At 40.0% G+C, this 20,446-nt stretch overlaps 1 protein-coding gene and 1 pseudogene across 39 annotated transcripts in view; both read left to right on the top strand.

Annotated features, from left to right (window-relative positions):
• Positions 1-20,446, top strand: part of RXFP1 (relaxin family peptide receptor 1) — a 127,935-nt gene that overhangs the window by 81,971 nt on the left and 25,518 nt on the right. For 17 of the 39 annotated variants that reach the window (XM_086346945.1, XM_086346959.1, XM_086346941.1 and 14 more), the window contains 3 exons: positions 90-164; positions 14,283-14,354; positions 15,422-15,493. In XM_086346945.1, coding sequence (XP_086203071.1) covers positions 90-164; positions 14,283-14,354; positions 15,422-15,493 — 219 coding nt within the window. Of the gene's footprint in view, positions 1-89; positions 165-14,282; positions 14,355-15,343; positions 15,494-20,446 lie in introns of all 39 variants that reach the window. The other 22 variants (XM_086346978.1, XM_086346970.1, XM_086346976.1 and 19 more) reach the window with 3 other exon arrangements.
• LOC147355226 (ribosomal oxygenase 2 pseudogene) lies at positions 8,839-9,925 on the top strand (annotated as a pseudogene).

The raw sequence follows: 20,446 nt of genomic DNA, 5'->3' as shown, positions 1-20,446 counted from the left end.
ACTTCATGAGAATAATGATAAACCCATGTTTGACTTCGGTTGAAAAAAGAAACAGAAAAATGCGACTCCTTTCTGATTCTCTTTTTCAGAGTACTGATGAATAACGTCCTTACCCGCTTGCCTGACAAATCTCTTTGTCAGCACATGCCCAGACTGCACTGGCTGTAAGTTGCTGTATTTTTCTTTTTTAATTTTTATTGAAATATAGTTGATTTAAAATGTTCTGTTAGTCTCAGGAGTACAGCAAAGTAATTTAGTTATATATATGTATGTGTATAATGGAAAAAGAATTATAGGTTATTACAAGATATTGAGTATAGTTCCCTGTGCTATACAGTAGGTCCTTGTTGGTTATCTATTTTATATATAGTACTGTGCATCTGTTAATGCCAAGCAACTAATTTATCCCTTCCTTCCCCCCTTTCTTCTGTGGTGACCATTAGTTTGTTTTCTATGTCTGTAAGTCTATTTCTGTTTTGTAAATAAGTTCATTTATATCATACTTTAGACTCCACACATAAGCGATATCATATGATATTTGTATTTCTGTCTGATTTACTTCACTTAGTATGATAATCTCCAGGTCCATCCAAGTTGCTGCAAATGGCATTATTCTTCCTTTTTGTGGCTGAGTAACCACATATTCTTTATCCATTACTCTGTTGATGGACATTTATGTTGCCTCCATGTCTTGGCTATTGTAAATAGCGCTGCTGTGAATATTGAGGTGCATGTACCTTTTCAAATTAGAGTTTCTGCAGATATATGCCCAGGAATGGTTTTGCTCTATTATATGGTAGCTCTATTTTTAATTTGTTAAGGAAACTCCATGCTGCTCTCCATAGTGGCTGTACCAATTTACATTCCTACCAACAGTATAGGAGGGTTCCCTGTATCTCTTCTTACAGAAGACAACTAACTTTTCTATTTTTGCCTAGTTCATTTTGGATATCGGGTTTTTCTCAAATGGAGCTTGTCAATATTGTGTCACAATTCCTCAAAAATTTTAGCATGATTTTATTAAACATTCCTATTATCTAAACTAACTCCTCTAAGCTTAGTTCACTTTGGTAGCTCAGTCACGTCCAACTCTATGTGACCCCATGGACTGCAGCAAGCCAGGCTTCCTGTCCATCACCATCTCCTAGAGCTTGCTCAAACTCATGTCCATCAAGTCACAGTGCCATCCAACCATTTTGTTCTCTGTCATCCCTTTCTCCTCACACCTTCAATCTTTCCCAGCATTTGGGTCTTTTCTAATCAGTCAGTTCTTTGCATTAGGTGCCCAAAGGATTGGAGTTTCAGCTTCAGCATTAGTCCTTCCAATGAATATTTAGGACTGATTTCCTGTAGGATTGACTGGTTTTATCTTACTGTCCAAGGGACTCTCAAGAGTCTTCTCCAAAATCTCAGTTCAAAAGCATCAATTCTTCCCATTCAGCTTTCTTCATGGTCCAACTCTCACATCCATACATGACTACTGGAAAAACCATAGCTTTGACTAGATGGACCGTTGTTGGTAAAGTAATGTCTCTGCTTTTTAATATGCTGTCTGGGTTGGTCATGGCTTTTCTTCCAAGGAGCAAGTGTCTTTTAATTTCTTGGCTGCAGTCACCATCTGCAGTGATTTTGGAGCCCAAGAAAATAAAGTCTGTTACTGTTTCCATTGTTTCCCCATCTATTTGCCATGAAGGGATGGGAATGGATGCCATGATCTTCATTTTCTGAATGTTGAGTCTTAAGCCAGCTTTTTCACTCTCCTCTTTCACCTTCATCAAGACGCTCTTTAGTTCCTCTTCACTTTCTGCCATAAGGGTGGTGTCATCTGCATATCTGAGATTATTGATATTTCTCCCAGAAATCCTGATTCCAGCTTGTGCTTCATCCAGTCCAGCATTTCATATGATGTACTCTGCATATAAGTTAAATAAGCAAGTATTCAATATACAGCCTTGACATATCCCTTTCTCAATTTGGAAACAGCCTGTTGTTCCATGTCTGGTTCTAACTGTTGCTTCTTGACCTACATACAGATTTCTCAGGGGACAGGTCAGGTGGTCTGGTATTCCCATCTCTTTACGAATTTTCCCTAGCCTTTGTTCTGCTTCATTTTCTACCTCAAGGCCAAGCTTGCCTGTTACTCTAGGTATCTCTTGACTTCCTACTTTTGCATTTGAGTCCCCTGTGAGGAAAAGGACATCTTTTTTTGGTGTTAGTTCTAGAAGGTCTTGTAGGTCTCCACAGAACCATTCAGCTTCATTGGCATTAGTGGTTGGGACATAGACTTGGATTACTGTGATACTGGATGGAAACTCTTACTAAAATAAAATATCTCCAAAAAAACAAAATACTTTGGAGGCAGGAAGAAGACAGAAGGGATGTTGTGACATTGTATAACATCACCTCTTTTCTTTGTCAATCTATTCACCCATTCATTTGGTATAGACAGACTAAGTGACTTTAGTTCCATCTCTAAATTCTGTGTAACAAGAATATAATATTTAGAATTTATTTTTGAAGCCTCATCACAGAATATGTTCCATGGAATTTTTCACACCGTAGCTTTGTTGGTGGTACTTAGCATCAGCCCACCTATGCAAAATTCAATTATCCAGTAAATGTGGCTAAGAGACAGGTAAAAAAATGAAGAAGTGAATCCAAAATATCTCTTCAAAATTTGATCCATAAATTGCATGCACTGTGTCATATGAAAATTCCCTCTGTCTTTTATTTTATAGGAGATTCCCAAAAGTTTGGTTGTTGGAGTTTTAAGCTCACAGCAGACTAGAAGTGCCAGCTTGAAAGTAGGAGGGGAAGTTAGTAAGGTTGGTTTTAGTGAGAAGTAACAACTATCAACCTAATAACAAAGCAGCAGCAAGAAATGCTGTAAAAAGCAGATCCTGTAATTCAAAACACACTAGTTTGGAACCATCTAGGAAAAGAGCAACATCTCCTAAATCGTTACTTACTAAGTCCAAAGGGCATCTGGGTATGACAGTATAGTACCCTCACTAATGACAAAGGAAAGGGCAAATTAAGTGCAATATCATTTGTGGTGATTAAATTTGGGTTCAAAGAATTCATTAACTGTTATAACATACTCAGTAATCCCAACTTAATAATTAAGTAAAATTGAGCAATATTTACATGAATGAATTAGCAATTAAAAGTCCATGCGTTGGTTGAAAACAGAAGCAAATGTGGGACACTCATACAATAATAAAACTTTGCTTTGATTTTAAAAAGGTAGGAAAATTTACATTTCAGATAAAAATAAAACAATTAGGATTTATCACTAAGGAGGCAGACTTTTTAAATTTCTTTATAAAGTTATAATCTTTATAAAAATTATAATCTTTAAATTTTAACTATCCAAACAACTCACTCCACATGCACTCCTGATAGTGAATACTATCCCAACTTTAATGCTAGTAATAATTTTTGCTTTATAAGTATTCATTTTAAAATTAATTATAATGACTTTACCTTGCATATGAACTTTCATTTAGCAAAGTATAAACTAGAAAATCTGTTGGATGTGCTAGCAAACATAGAAAAATATAAATAAAATAAAAAGAGACATGACAGCCTAGGAGAATATACCTGTAAGATATACGACAGACAGCAGACTAAAACCTTTAATATGTGCGTGCATACTCAGTAGCTCAGTCATGTCCGACTCTTTGCAACTTCATGGACTGTAGCTCACAAGGCTCCTCTGTCCATGAGATTTCCTAGGCAAGACAACTGGAGTGGGTTACCATCACCTACTCCAGGGGATCTTCCTGACCCAGGGATAGAACCTGCGTCTCCTGCATTGGCAAGTGGGTTCCTTACCCATGTGCCACCCGGGGTTGGCCAAACCCAATAGCTCTTTCAAAGCAATTTTTAAAAACCTATAAACACCACAATAAAATATGTGAAATTCAAAAAGGAAGAAAAATAAGTAGTAAATAAGCACACGAACAGCTGGGGCAGTAGCCAAAGTTGAAATGATGATCCCAAGAGTAAAGTAAACTTTCATTTTTGGATGAGACTAAGCAAATTTATATATAGAGAAAAGAAGCTAATATAAAGAATCTGAAAATATAGAAACCAGTGAGGATGCATTATGGAGCAAGGTCCTGGAAGCCATGGAAAGGACAGGCTGTGATGTGACGTGATGTACAAACACAGGTACAGTAAAGATGAATGCACCCGCCCTGCTTCCATCAACACGGTGCAATTTCAAGATCATAATATGAAGTATAAATAAAATATACATATTATTTTTATATATTATATAATATATTGTAATATATAAAATATAATATAAATAAAAGATATATTATAGATATATAATAAAATATTATATATTATATATACTTGTTATATATTATAAATATATATAAAGAAAATAGTGTATATTACAATTCCATTCCAACAATGCTGTGCTGAAGGTATAGAAAGCCCCAAGACAATATTGCTCCCTCTCTACCAGTGAGAAAGAACTTTACAATCTACACAATCATAATTTTCTCAAGCCCATCAGAGAGCTACAGTCATAAGGCAAGCAAGTACACTGAATTCTAAGGCATGACCAGGAGAGATAGGACATCTACAGTATTTTGCCCTTAGCAGAGCACAAGGTGAAGAGTTGATGGTCATAAAGCAGGTACAAAGAAAACTGCTAAAACTGTAATAAACCTATAAAGGTTAAGTGTGGGATAGTGTAACCCTCTGGAATAGCTGTGAACCCCAGACTCTGGGGAGTCAGCTACTCCTAACAGGCTCTTTTCCTCTGGTCTCCACCAACTCACAGCAAGGGTAGGGGTGATTAAAGAAACTGGACAGTCTTCTTTGGTGGCCCACAGGCACAAACCCCTCCTTCTTCCTGAGACACTTCCTTCTTAGGAAGCAAAAGCTTTATGATACCAGTGTGTGTGTGTGCTCAGTCATGTCCAATTCTGCGACCCCAAGGACTATAATCTGCCAGGCTCCTCTCTTCATGGAATTTCCCGGGCAAGAATACTAGACTGAGTTGCCATTTCTTCCTCCAGGGGATCTTCCAAAACCAGGGATCAAACCCGTAGTTCTTGCAGCTTCTGCATTGGCAGGCAAGTTCTTCACCACTGAGCCACCTGGGAACCCAAAAGGGTGGTAGAAGCCAAAGCTCTCTACTCCAGCAACATGGACAGATAAGCCTCTCCAGCCCAGGATCCTGTACTGTTACAAAGTGGGCTGGGGCTTCTGGGTCATGATTAACAGCAATGCTGAGAAAGTCCAGTCCTCAAAAAGAGCAAGAAGAATAATCCTTGTCACATTATAAAGCAATCAACAGAACCAGACCTAGAGATAACTCAGATGTTACAGCTACCAAACAAGGAAATTAAAATACTTACGATTGGGACCTCCCCAGCAGTACAGTGGTTGGAACTTCCCCTTTCAATAGAGGGGTACAGATTTGATTCCTGGTTGGGGAGTTTAGATCCAACATGCCTCATAGCACACACACAAACACACACACAAAAAAACATAAAGCAGAAGCAGTGTTGTGATAAATTCCACAAAGACTTTAAAAATGGTCCATGTCAAAAAATCTTTCTTAAAAAACTTACCATTAATCAGTTAACTGATTTATTGGAAAAAGTAGGCAACATACACGCACATGTGTAAAATGTGTGCAAAAAAGACGGAAGCTTTAAAGAGAATCAAGGAATTACTTCAACAGGCTTAGCAGCAGGATGAACATAGCTGAGCAAAGAATCAATCACCTTGAAGATAGATCAATAGAAAGCTTTCATTTGAATCAAAAAGAAAAAAAAAAAAAAACATGAAATACAGAGCCAAGAATCCAAAGTTGCAGGATAATATAAAATTGGCTAAAACTGAATTAAAGGGTCACAGAAAAAGAAGAGAGGAAAAACAAGATGTCATCAACTTGGGTCTTCTCTCCAGACATATCAATTCAGTTTAGTTCAGTCGCTCAGTCGTGTCAGACTCTTTGCGACCCTATGAATCGCAGCACGCCAGGCCTCCCTGTCCATCACCAACTCCCGGAGTTTACTCAAACTCACATCCATTGAGTCAGTGATGCCATCCAGCCATCTCATCCTCTGTCATCCCCTTCTCCTCCTGCCCCCAATCCCTCCCAGCATCAGAGTCTTTTCCAATGAGTCAACTCTTCTCATGAGGTGGCCAAAGTATTGGAGTTTCAGCTTTATCATCAGTCCTTCAAAGAAATCCCAGGGCTGATCTCCTTCAGAATGGACTGGTTGGATCTCCTTGCAGTCCAAGGGACTCTCAAGAGTCTTCTCCAACACCACAGTTCAAAAGCATCAATTCTTCAGCACTCAGCTTTCTTCACAGTCCAACTCTCACATCCATACATGACTACAGGAAAAACCATAGCCTTGACTAGACGGACCTTTGTTGGCTAAGTAATGTCTCTGCTTTTGAATATGCTGTCTAGGTTGGTCATAACTTTCCTTCCAAGGAGTAAGTGTCTTTTAATTTCATGGCTGCGGTCACCATCTGCAGTGATTTTGGAGCCCAGAAAAATAAAGTCTGACACTGTTTCCACTGTTTCCCCGTCTACGTCCCATGAAGTGATGGGACCAGATGCCATGATCTTCGTTTTCTGAATGTTGAGCTTTAAGCCAATTTTTTCACTCTCCCCTTTCACTTTAATCAAGAGGCTTTTTAGTTCCTCTTCACTTTCTGCCATAAGGGTGGTGTCATCTGCATATCTGAGGTTATTGATATTTCTCCCAGCAATCTTGATTCCAGCTTGTGCTTCTTCCAACCCTGCGTTTCTCATGATGTACTCTGCATATAAGTTAAATAAACAGGGTGACAATATACAGCCTTGACGTACTCCTTTTCCTATTTGGAACAGTCTGTTGTTCCATGCCCAGTTCTAACTGTTGCTTCCTGACCTGCATACAGGTTTCTCAAGAGGCAGGTCAGGTGTTCTGGTATTCCCATCTCTTTCAGAATTTTCCACAGTTTCTTGTGATCCACACAGTCAAAGGCTTTGGCATAGTCAATAAAGCAGAAATAGATGTTTTTCTGGAACTCTCTTGCTTTTTGGATGCTCAAGGTCAATTTACTAACACCAGAGGTGGTCAAGGAAAGGACAGCATTTATCACAAGTATCAAGCAGTTCAAGCTCAAAAGACCCAAACTCCCTGATGTCTTTCAAGGAAGGGTTTTTAAAGGCAAGGTGAGGGATAATATTGCAGGGTGCATGGTCAACTGAGGTTCAGTTCTCTGATTGGTTGATGGTGAGGTAGCAAGGTGGTGAGGTAGCAAGAATCTCAATCATCAACCTTCTGGTTCCTGTCAGTCTAGCATCTACATGCCTGTGGTCAGCAGTTAACTTCCTCCACCTGGTGGGGGTGACACCTCCACCTGGTGGGGGTGCAAAACAACTCAAGGACATGGCTCAGGGTGTTATCTACAGCCCTTGAGGAGGAAATTAACATCCTTGACTTTGTTTTATGGCTAACAGTCTTGCTTGACTGTTTTCCTTTGTTTCTGCATTTTCTCATTTTCTCATTTCTCATTTCTGCATTTTGTTCCTTGGAATTCGAGAAAGAGGATAAAACTCTTCTAGAAACAAGAGGCAAGTCAGGAGACACAGGGTCCTGCTCAATTTTAAAGAAATATCTAAAGAGATAATGACCAAGAATTTTCTAAAATAACATAGTGAACCCAAAAAATCTAAGAACCTCAGAGAAAAAAACAAACAGAAGTAGAAAGGGGAAAACTTGATAAATGATAATCAAGCTGCTGAAAACCAAAGATAAAGGAAAAGAGCTGTGGCAACCAGAGAAAAAAGATATTATAATACATGCTGCTAAATGAAGATAAGAAATGCAGCAGTGATTTTTTTAAAAGCTGGAGGGGCTGTGTTAACACTGGAGAAAAGGAGCCTTTTGAACAAAGACTATAACCAAGGATAAAGAGAGGTATCACATAATGATAAAGGGCTCAATTCAGGAAGAGGACACAATAACTTAAAAGGGAAGGCAGTTTCAAAATGAATAAAGTGAAACCATAAAACTACTAAGAAAAATAGCTAGGTGTCAAAAGATGTCATTTAAAACTAAGACATCTACCAGTATGTGGATATTTGATATTCCTAAGACGAACATTAATAAATAGCATATAATTGATCGAAATCCTATGGTGAGAGACAGATGGAAAGAAAGTCAGGAAGACAATATATACTAATTTAATCATTTCTAATAATAGGAAATTGTTAAGTACTAGTGTTACTCTCTAAGAAAAAGAAGATAGAGTATACTGGATAAAGTTATAAAGGTAACCAGTAGAATATACAAAGCTTTTTAAATATTAGAAGAAATTTAAGCCGTTTGTTCAAAGGTTTTTTAGCCTATAAAAACAATACAGGGAGGCCGCTGGCAACAGGCTTGAGTCTGGTTTGCATTTCCTCACTGCCTCCTCTGGAGGACAGCGAGGCCAAAGAAAGAGAAGCTTGCTGGGGATGAGAAGGAAGAGGGGGCCTGTTCCTAAGCAGGCAGGTGGAGGCAGCCGGTGGGCCTTCCCCTTTCAACTCTGACAGCCCCTGTGGCCTCTTTGAAAGTTTAATCTCGCCCATCAAGTCCGAGACTTTTTTCAAGGAATTCCGGGAGCAGAAGCCCCTTCTCATCCAGAGAGATGACCTTGAACTTCTTGTTCACGCTCTCAGATCTGAAGAGTACTATGGAGGATTCGAAAATATCTACAGGTGTGTCCATGGGAAGAAGAAGGTTTTAAATCAAGAGGGAAAAGTGCACTTTCTTCAGCTGAGAAAAGATTTTTATCAGAAAAGTGCAACAGTTCCATTTCACTAGCCTCGGAAAATTACGGATGAGCTCTGGAAGTTCTAGGAGAAGCTGGAGTGCTGCTTTGGCCCCAATGTGTACATAACCCCCGCGGGAGATCCGGGCCTGCAGCCCCACTACGATGATGATGTCGAGGTTTACATCCTGCAGCTGGAGGGAAAGAAACACTGGCGCCTGTACTAACTCATGGTACCGCTCTCCGCCCCCGCCACTCGCCCCCCGCCCCACCCGCCGCCCCACCCACTCCTCCGCCGCCTCGCGGGCCGGAATGAAACGTGGGGCGCTAGCACAGGAGTTCACGCTGAAGCCGGCAGATCTGAGCTTTCGCAGAGGGACCATCCAGCAGGCGGACACTCCGGAGGGGCTGGCCAACTCCACGCACGTGACCATCCACACCTCCGGAGCAGTTCGTGGGGAGATTTCCTTTTGGACACCATTTTGGGGCTCGTGTTTGATACCACAAAGGCAGACGTTGAGCTCCGGGCTGGCATCCGCAGGTGGCTGCTCCCGCAGATGGAAACCACAGCTGTTGCAACAAGAAGATAAGGTGGCTTTCTGAGGATGCTTGCAGACCAGCTAGAGGGCATCAAAGAACTGCCTTCAGCAGACATGAGAAAGGATGTTGCCATGAATGGATTCTCTCCTTACTATATGGGAAGTTCGGCAGAGCTTTTCAACACCAGGTGGACAGTTACCAGGGCTGGACAACACAGTGAGACTGCAATTTAGAGACCACATTGTCCTCACCGTAGGACCCGATCAAGATCCATCTGATGAACCTGGAGAAAAGATGGTTTACTCTATCATTCCTGAAAGAATAGGTGAGAGACACACATGATGGGAAGTGAGGAAACAGTCTCATGGACTTCGCTTTCCTTTATCACATATGGTTGCACTGAAGCAAATTTGGAACAGTTCAGCTAGTTCTGTCAAGGTTAGCTTACTACAGATGAGGAAAAGCAGAAGCAAAACCTAGTATTATCCTTGCACAGAATGTTTAATCCAAGCAGTCTGGTCCTTTCACTGCTTTTTAATATTAATATGTATATATAAAATAGTAGACACTTGATTCTGCCAAGATTTGTGTGCTAAGGAGCCCCTGCTGCTTTGAGCCAAGGACATGATGAATGTAACTTTTCTTACCTGTGTATCTAATAAGATGAGATGTACCTTTTACAGGTGATCAGTTGGCCATATGTACTAATAGGTACAGAAAAGAAAGAATAGCAAATTACTAAATGTCCCAGAAGGTGACAAAAACCATACTTCAACAAGTTTATTTAATCCAGTGTGGTAGAAAACACACAGCTCCAATAACTGTATTATTTAAATTAAATATATATATATATAAAATAATATTTTTAAATAGCAGGCGAAGGTCAGATATATTAGCCTTGTCAATGAACATAAGTGGCCTAAAATTACCTACTAAAAAGAAAAAGTATTTTCAGATTGGCTCACGAAGCAAAACCTAACATTATTTACAAAGTCAATGCAACTGTAACTAAGTGATTAAGAAAGATTAAAAATAAAAGACTGTTCCAAAGTATGCCACGTAAATGCAAACCAAAAAAAAAAACCAGACACTTTTTTTTTTCTAAATAGTAGAATTCTGGCCAATTTGGATTAAGCAGTACCAAGAAGGACATATAAATGCTGTAGTGTGGGACTTCGCTGATGGTCCAGTGGTTAAGAATCTCAATTCAGGGGACTCAGGTTTGGTCCCTGATCAGGGAACTAAGATCCCACGTGCTGTGGAACAACTAAGCCTGCACACCTCAGCCAGTCTGTGTACTACAAGGAAATATCTAGTATGATGCAATGAAGATCCCACGTGCCCCAACTAAGATCTACACAGCCAAAGAAATAACTATTTTTAAAATAATTTTAAAAAATGCAATTTCTAATATAAGATATTATATTAGGAGTATATATGCACCGAATAGATGCATCTAACCACCAAAACAAAAGAAAAATAAAATATATAATTGGTAAGAGATAAGAATCAGCCTGTTTGATTCTGTGAAAGATCAAGTAAAACCAAAAAGCAATAGGCAGAACTAAATAACACTGTTAATGAGTTAACTCTGATCAGCACCTATCAAACTGCCAAGTCCCTTCTCAACAACAGAACTGATTTGTTTGGGATGGCAGTGTACCCAGATGAAATATTACTTTCCCAGACTTCCCTGCTCCAGACAAAGTCACATGACTAGGCACTAATGAGGAGGAAGAAGTATCAGGTGGAACTTCTGGGAAATTCTCTTATAGAGAAACAGACAGACCCTTCCTTTCTCTTCTTATCCGGAAAAGATGGATATGACGGCTTGAGTTTTAGAATCTTCTTGGACTACGAAGACAAGGGCATATGAACAGTGGATATGAAAGATCTTAGGTCTCTAACAACTTGGTAAAATTACCGGTCTAGCCTTGGACTACATGACCCTAGACTTTTTTTTTAATCCTTGTGATGTTATACTATCATAGTTGGTTCTCTGTTCTACATGCATGCCTGCAAGAGTACTTGTTCAGTCACTAAGTTGTATCCAACTCTTTGTAACCTCATGGGCTTCTCTGTCCATAGGATTTTCCAGGCAAGAATACTGGTTGGGAAGTTTTGCCATTTCCTTCTCCAGGGGATCTTCCCAACCCAGGGAATCTAACCTGGGTCTCCTCCATTGGCAGGCAGGTTCTTTACCACTGAGCCACCAGGGAAGCCCTCTGTTCTGTGTAACTGCACTTAATCCTAATAGATATAAACTTGAAAGTGAAAAAAGGCTGAAAAACATTCACCAAAATTGACCATATATTTTAAGACATGTTCAGTTGCTCAGTCGTGTCCAACTCTTTGCGACTCCATGGACTGCAACAGGCTAGGCTCCCCTTTCCTTCACTATCTCCTGGAGTTTGCAAATTCATAAACCAAACTCAGAAAACATAGGATTAGCCTAAAACAAGAGGAGGGTCATCACACACTGGGTGTAGGAGACCAGGTGCCCATTTGGGTAAATTACAGATGTTGGGCGGAAAGACAAAGGCTTTTCCTGCCTTCATTGCCTAGATTTTCTCTGTGAAAGAAAAGCCAGAAGTGTTTAAAAGGCAAGGAAGAAAGTAGAGGTAGAGGAGATTTGCATGTTTACGCCACTAGGGGATGAGAGAGGGAGCTGAGCAGGAAAGATTATTTTTGTTTTCTGTTATTGTACTTCAGGTCCAAAAACCAAATTTTCATTTTCAACTAGTCCTGCTATATATAAAGGAAAAATTACAGTGGTTAGATTCAGAGGCTCATTAAGTTGGAAAAGTGATCCAGGAATTAAGTAAGCAAAACACCCCCTCAAGTCACTTAGAGCTTGGGGCCCTGGCACAAGCAGCAGATTTGTATACCTGATCCCTGAGTATCAAGAACTAATACCTCTAATTTTAGGAAGAAAGCCAAAGCAAATTCACAAATAAAGACTGAAATAAATTCAACGTTGAATGTAACAATTTGATCAAAATTCCCTAGTTTATACCTCTTACTGACTTTTACAAATTAGTAAATTAATATGAATATTAAATGAAATATTTTTGCTACTTTAATAGAAAAAAAAAATTACAAGTGTAGCTAACAAGAAAAGAACATCAACTCTCCTAAAGATATTTTGTGAGGTTCAAGAGAGAGTCACCCCCTTGGTGGTAGATTCATAGTAATAGCAACAAAAACAGGAAAAAGAAATGAACAGTTTTTGTCACTGACAGCCTGTGTAATGGAAGGCCAAAGGGCTTGGCCAAACCTAATGACCCAATATATGTGTTTCATTTCCAACTTAATAAAATAATAGAATTTGTCTTTAAAAGGGTAATCTAGGATCAAAATTTAAGATTTTAATACAATATTCCATATAATACAGAAATCCTGTCTATAGAATTCTTATGGTATGCTACAGTGTATGCCCTTGCTAAATCACTACAGTAATAAAAAGCTTAGTCTCTGTACACCATGGGCTGTGAGCTTAAATTTGAAATGTTTTGTGTCCTTCAACCAGTAAATCTGATTTTGCAATCCAATGCCAAAGAGAAAAACCCTATGCCTGACTTCAAATATATCTCTCTGACTTGCTCTTCTCTGTGATAAATACACGCTTTCATCCCATTAACTTGATTTCTAGAACCCTTACATGCTGGCCTTCTAGATTTTTCAGATAGACTTTGATTTGTCTGCATCCATTTTTACTGTATCCCAGATACAGCCTTGCCAGCAGAATAAAGGCACGTCTATTAATGCTCATGATTTTAGTAGCTGTGTCACACTTCAGCTCATGTATTTTAGTCCCAATTATTCCTGAATGGCTCTACATAGTATGGTGATCAGTCAGCAAAGTGTTGGGGTAAAATAAATAGATTTAAGAGCCAGCATCTATTTCTGAAAGTGTATTCCTGAGCTCAGCTTACTCTGTTCCACAAAATTCCACCATAAGCCTTATGATAGATTAAAGACAATAGAAGAATACCTTCATGATAACTCTGAAGTAGAGATAATAAAACATCAACTATTTGACAAGTTTTGATGTACAGACCAGATTCCTGTTGGTAACCTAGTATCACACAGCAAGGGAGCTCAAATCAGGAGCTCAAATTGGGAGTGGACAGCCAAGGGCAGCTGTGGGTCTCCCTCTGCACTGGCCTATGTGGCCATACACTAAAACAAGAAAGGGCGTTCTCAGTGGTAAAAGGCTATTGAGAATTTTTTCTGGGGAGTGTTTAGGCAGAGGAAGTAGAGGTTAAACTTTATTTTGGCAGTGGCAACTTCTGCAACAATAGTAGGATCTTCTGAACAAATGGAGACACACCACTTAGAGTAGTCATGGGTACCTCTGGATCTCTGGACAGATGTTTAATATGGATCACCATTTGATATCTGTTTATATAGTTGGTGGGGCTTCCCTGGTGGCTCAGTGGTAAAGAATCCGCTTGCAATGCAGGAGCCTCAGGAGACACAGGTTCGATCCCTGGGTCGGGAAGATCCCCTGGAGGAGAGCATGACAACCACTTCAGTGTTGTTGCCTGGAGAATCCAATGAACAGAGGAGCCTGGCAGATACAGTCCATAGGGTGACAAAGAGTCAGACATGCCTGAAGCGACTTAGCACACATGCATGTAGTTGGAAGTGTTTAATGCGATTTTCTTCATTCTCTTCACATTAGTTGGGATAACATATATATCCATATGAATACCTGATACAGATGCCACTCAAAGCATTTTTACTATTAACAGAAAAAAGAAACATTTTATATAAATATATCATTTTAGCTATTAGGTAGCTGGCTACACTTACATTATATGAGAATTTATATGAAATAAACAGTATGTGGGGGAAAAGATATTTTATGAGAAAACTTAAATAATTCTTAACCAATTGATTTCTGTCTGTGATTAAAATTTAGCTTTGTCACTTTTATTTTTATATTTCAGGGATTTTGAAGGCAACCATATCCATAATTTAAGAAACTTGACTTTTATTTCCTGCAGGAATTTAACTGTTTTGTAAGTAATGTTTTGTCCTTTTGAAGTAATGTTTTATCTCTTTACAAACCAAATGAATCATTTATGTGAACAGGCTCTGGCATACACATGCATAGTAATTATAACAAATATTCCCTCTCAGTTTGAAGTTCTTTGAAATGGAAGCACATTGGCAAAATTACTGAAGTTCAAAGCAGGCGTAACCACAGATTCACAACATATCAGTACATGAATCATCACAGTGGTACTTGTACATGAGACCTACTTTTCTCAAACTTAAGTAATACCCGATTTAGTGGAAAAAAATTCTCATAAACCACCTAGAATCTGTCCTTGGATGGCAGTTTGAGAAATACCAAGATCAAGTCCTACTCTATGAGAATTATTACTGCAAAGGTTGTGGGGAAAGATTAATTATAATTTTTTTCAAAAGCTGCAGAATGTTCATATCTGTGAGGATACGACTATGACACCCACCAGAATAAACCTTAGAATGTTATCAAATATAATTTCTCCTATGCCACTCTGTCTTATTTTAAATCCATGTTGCTAGCTCATAACACCAGATCAGTGTAGAAATGAACTGTCAGGCCTTACAGTCTGCTTCAGCATCGCAAATCAGAGATCTTCTGAGTTGGTCCAGCTTAGAGTAGACATATTCCAGCACCTCCACTTTAAATCACAGCAACTACCCAATGTGCACGAGTACTATTGTGGTGTTGGGGGCAGGGGTATATTTTGTTAGACAGACATGCCACAAAGACTGCACAGGCGACTCTAAGAGAGTTGTGCTGATACTCAGACTGTATTCTCAGAGATCGAGATTTTTCACTCTTATCGCTGTGGAGCTCTTCCCTAAAACACTTGAAAATGTCAACACTATTTTACTTTTATCATCACTAAAAGATTTGGGAAATTTAAGATTAAAATGAGCTTGGATAATTTGTCATACTATTTCAACATACCTTGATATGGAAATGCATTATACATAATTATCTTTGTTTTTGCAGGTTGTTAATCTCCTCTCCAATAACTCACCTGTAAGTTACCTCCAGAAGCTACAACATCTTTTTTCTTTTTACTTTCAGGGTAATGAGGAAAAACAAAATTAATCACCTTAGTGAAAATACATTTGCACCTCTCCAGAAACTAGATGAATTGTAAGTTTGATTACACATATATTTTATAAATTTGATTACACATATATTTTGTAAATTTGATTACACATATAGCACTACTTCTGTATACCCTGAGCCACAGGTATTTCAGGAATTCTGAAAGCTTAACAAATATGTGTTAAAGGAATCTGTAAAATAAATATGTGAGGAAACTGAAGTAAAGGAAACAGCTGTGGAGGCGAATAAAGCCAGGGGAAATTAACAAATAAGTTACATCCTACATCACTTTAATCCACTTCTAGAGACAGATAGCAAATTTATCTTTAAATTTTCTAGAAAGTGAGGATTCAGAGATCAGGAGATAAAAAGGCATCACTTTGCTGGTTCTGAAACCAAAGAACAATCTTGGATCTGTAAGATTAGATACTGCCATGGATAACAACATCCAAATCTGTAATAAAGGTCAAGAGAGCAGCTTGAGACAGCTATTTATAACATCCCATTTTAAGATCAATGACACAGTTCCAAAGGACAGTAAAGCAAGTATCTGATGAATCAAAGCCTTGCAGTCAAGCCACAGAGTAGTTGATTCTCCAAATAAAATATACGTAAGACAATGGAGGAAACCCATGCTCTTCAGACAGTTTGTATTTCATTTTTTATGGCTTCATTTCTTCAATTGGAGTTTTGTTAAAGTCTGGACTAGCCACTAGTTTGATTTTGTGTTTTCTGAAAAGAATCTGGAGTGTGAACAGAACTACATGTTTTGACAATTAGCTGGGCAGAACTTGGATTCATTAAAACTTTTCCATAAGAAATTAAAGAATGTAACTAAAATTTTGCTCAGGACATCTTGCTGCTGCTAAGTCACTTCAGTCGTGTCCAACTCTGTGCGACCCTATAGACGGCAGCCCACTATGCTCCCCCGTCCCTGGGATTCTCCAGACAAGAACACTGGAGTGGGTTGCCATTTCCTTCTCACCTGCATACTAAGACAAATGGAGGAAACACACATGCCACAGGCAAAAACATCCCTCAGGAAACAATCCAGCATTCTGCTCCAAAACTTCAATAAACAAGCCATTGAAACCCCAACATTTTTTCCATAACCTTAGGTTTGAAACATTTTTTGGTAGACAGTACCAATCATTCACAAAACACACAAGAAAAATCTCAGGAAGTATCAGAACCAAACATCTGCTGTTATGACTCCTGGTGTCTGGTGAATGAACTATACCATCAGCACATAGGAAATTATTTTATTCTCAGCAGTGGGGAGCAGTGCATGCAGGTGACTCAAAAAGTACTATCTAGCCATTAAAATACAAGTTAGTCAAGGGGTCCATACTTTTCCTTGTTTTATCATGCTTGCAACTCCAATTTGAATACCAGAAGGCAGTTTCTCCAAATTCTAACTTGCACAGTGGCCCTAAGGTGTGGGTGCAAGAAAGAATAAAGTCAGGAGAAATTAACAAGTAAAATGCATCCTACACTGCTCTAACCCAATGCCAGAGAAGTTTATCTTTAAGTTTTCTAGAGAGTTAGGATTCAGAGACCAGGAGATAAAAGGACACCACTTTGTTGATTCTGAAACCAGTAGTGAGCATGGGGCAGGACAGCTTAGTCCTCAGTCAGTGCTAATCCAGGTTCAGAGGTAAAAGAAAGAGCAACAAAGGGGCAGAGAGGGTCCCCACACCAAGAATTCAGTTCAGTTCAGTTCAGTTGCTAGTCATGTCCGACTCTTTGAGACCCCATGAATCGCAGCACGCCAGGCCTCCATGTCCATCACCAACTCCCGGAGTTCACTCAGACTCACGTCCATCGAATCAGTCATGCCATGCAGCCATCTCATCCTCTGTTGTCCCCTTCTCCTCCTGCCCCCAATCCCTTCAAGCATCAGAGTCTTTTCCAATGAGTCAGCTCTTCACATGAGATGGCCAAAGTACTGGAGTTGCAGCTTTAGCATCATTCCTTCCAAAGAAATCCCAGGGCTGATCTCCTTCAGAATGGACTGGTTGGATCTCCTTGCAGTTCAAAGGACTATCAAAGAGCCTTCTCCAACACCACAGTTCAAAAGCATCAATTCTTTGGCGCTCAGCCTTCTTCACAGTCCAACTCTCACATCCATACATGACCACTGGAAAAACCACAGCCTTGACTAGACGGACCTTAGTTGGCAAAGTAATGTATATGCTTTTGAATATGCTATCTAGGTTGGTCATAACTTTCCTTCCAAGGAGTTAGCATCTCTTAATTTCATGGCTGCAGTCACCATCTGCAGTGATTTTGGAGCCCAGAAAAATAAAGTCTGACACTGTTTTCACTGTTTCCCCATCTATTTGCCAGGAAGTGATGGGACCAGATGCCATGATCTTCGTTTTCTGAATGTTGAGCTTTAAGCCAACCTTTTCACTCTCCTCTTTCACTTTCATCAAGAGGCTTTTGAGTTCCTCTTCACTTCTGCCATAAGGGTGGTGTCATCTGCATATCTGAGGTTATTGATATTTCTCCCGGCAATCTTGATTCCAGCTTGTGCTTCTTCCAGCCCAGCATTTCTCATGATGTACTCTGCATATAAGTTAAATAAGCAGGGTGACAATATACAGCCTTGACGTACTCCTTTTCCTATTTGGAACCAGTCTGTTGTTCCATGTCCAGGTCTAACTGTTGCTTCCTGACCTGCATACACATTTCTCAAGAGGCAGATCAGGTGGTCTGGTATTCCCATCTCTTTCAGAATTTTCTAGTTTATTGTGATCCACACAGTCAAAGGCTTTGGCATCAAGAATTAGTCCTACCTAAATCCTGTCAAATCCCATGCCTGAAAAATCAGATTTACAAGGATGAAAATGGCATGTTTTCTAAGAGGTAATGGTTTTACATGAATGAAAGTGAAAGTGTTAGTTGCTCAGTCTTTTCTGACTCTTTGTGACCCCATGGACTGTAGCCCATCAGGCTCCTTTATCCATGGAATTCTCCAGGCAACCCTGGCTGCTGCTGCTGCTGCTGCTAAGTACGCTTCAGTCATGTCTGACTCTGTGCGACCCCATAGATGGCAGCCTACCAGGCTCCTCCGTCCCTGGGATTCTCCAGGCAAGAACACTGGAGTGGGTTGCCATTTCCTTCTCCAATGCATGAAAGTGAAAAGTGAAAGTGAAGTCGCTCAATCCTGAAGTGGGTTGCTATTCCCATCTCCAGGAAATCTTCTGGACAAAGCGATCAAACCCATGTCTTCTGAATTGCAGGCAGGTTCTTTACCATCTGAGTCACCAGGGAGGTCCCTTAAATGGATGGGTCTAGACCTAAAATGAGTGACTCTCCCTTTGAAAGAAGGTTGGACTACATTCTGTGCCCCTCCTTGCTTGATCCCACTGACAGAATTAATGAGGGCAAAATTAGCAACAGTCAGATTCACTTCTCAGAGTAGAGGTTAAACAGTTCTGGTGAGACTTCTCTGGTGGTCCAGTGGTTAAGACTCGGAGCCTCCATTGCAGGGGGTATGAGTTCCATCCCCGCTACTGCTGCTGCTAAGTCACATCAGTCGTGTCCAACTCTGTGCGACCCCATAGACGGCAGCCCACCAGGCTCCCCCGTCCCTGGGATTCTCCAGGCAAGAACACTGGAGTGGGTTGCCGTTTCCTTCTCCAATGCATGAAAGTGAAAAATGAAAGTGAAGTCACTCAGTCGTATCTGACTCTTCGTGACCCCATGGACTGCAGCCCACCAGGCTCCTCTGTCCATGGGATTTTCCAGGCAAGAGTACTGGAGTGGGGTGCCATTGCCTTCTCCACTGCAGGGAGTATGAGTTCCATCCCCAGTCAGGAACTAAGATCCCACATGCCCCACTGTGTAGCCAAAAAAAATTTTTTTTAATTTAAATAGTGGCGGAAACTTTGCTACATACTTGATTTATTATTACTTGTGCTTTTTTAGTTTTCTTTTAATAAGATTTATGTATTTGTTGACCCTGGTGGGTCTTTTTTGCTCCATGGGTTTTCTCAAGTTATAGCAAGTGGGACCTGCTCTCTAGCTATGGTATTCCGGCTTCTCATCACTGCAGCTTCTCTTGTGGAGCACTGGCTCTTGGCATGTGGGCTTCAGTAGCTGCAGCATGTGGGCTCAGTAGTTGCGGCTCTTGGGCTCTAGAGCACAGGCTTCAGGAGTTGTGGTGCACAAGTTTAGCTGCTCCAAGGCATCTTCCTGGACCAGGGATCGAACTTCTGTCCCCTGCATTGCAAGGCGGGTTCTTAACCATGGAAACACCAGGGAAGCCCTAATTTGTGCTTTTAAAGCAACCACTCAAGGTGACAATGTGTTTCCTGAGCCCATTCAGAAATGGACCTCAAGTCTAGTTAAGTTTAGACCAACTTTTCTAAAATTAAACTGAGAAAATCGTCTTTGTTCTTGTCACTTAGGATCTAAGCCAAATGGTCCCCATTACATTATTGATGATGAAAGAATTATTTGTCCGAATTTGCTTCAATAGCCAAAGCCAGCACTCTCACCAGAAATGGCTGAACATGGTAGTTCGAGATTTAACATTCTAGTGGACTCTTCTAAATCTGTTTTTCACATTGCCTCACTAGCATGATTGATATTTTACTTGGCTTCCCATACAAGGAACTGGAATCATCCTGCCCCTTTTACTTAAATATGAAAACAGATCTTCAATCTATTAATAGTCTGCCAGTAGGGATGGAAAGAATAGCTAGTCCAAAACTAAGCTATATGCTGGAAACCCAGATCTTGCCCTGAAAGAGCTCACACCCTTCAGAAGAGAAGGTAGGGACAGGAAAAGTTTTAATATGATGCTGTAAGTGCTATACGTGAGAATGCCTGACTCTCCCAGTCATGAAGGAGTGACATATGAAAAGAATCTTTTTTTAAAAGTATAGTTGGGCTTCCCAGGTGGTCCAGTGGTTAAGAATCCACCTGCCAATGCAGGGGATACAGGTTCAATCCCTGGTCCAGGAAGATCCCAGATGCCGAGGAGAA

This window comes from Bos grunniens, chromosome 17 (genome assembly GCF_055505025.1).
Source record: "Bos grunniens cultivar Pamir isolate PY7600 chromosome 17, Bosgru_T2T1.0, whole genome shotgun sequence".
In the NCBI taxonomy this organism is placed as follows: Eukaryota; Metazoa; Chordata; class Mammalia; order Artiodactyla; family Bovidae; genus Bos; species Bos grunniens.
This window is presented reverse-complemented; position numbering and strand designations above follow the sequence as displayed.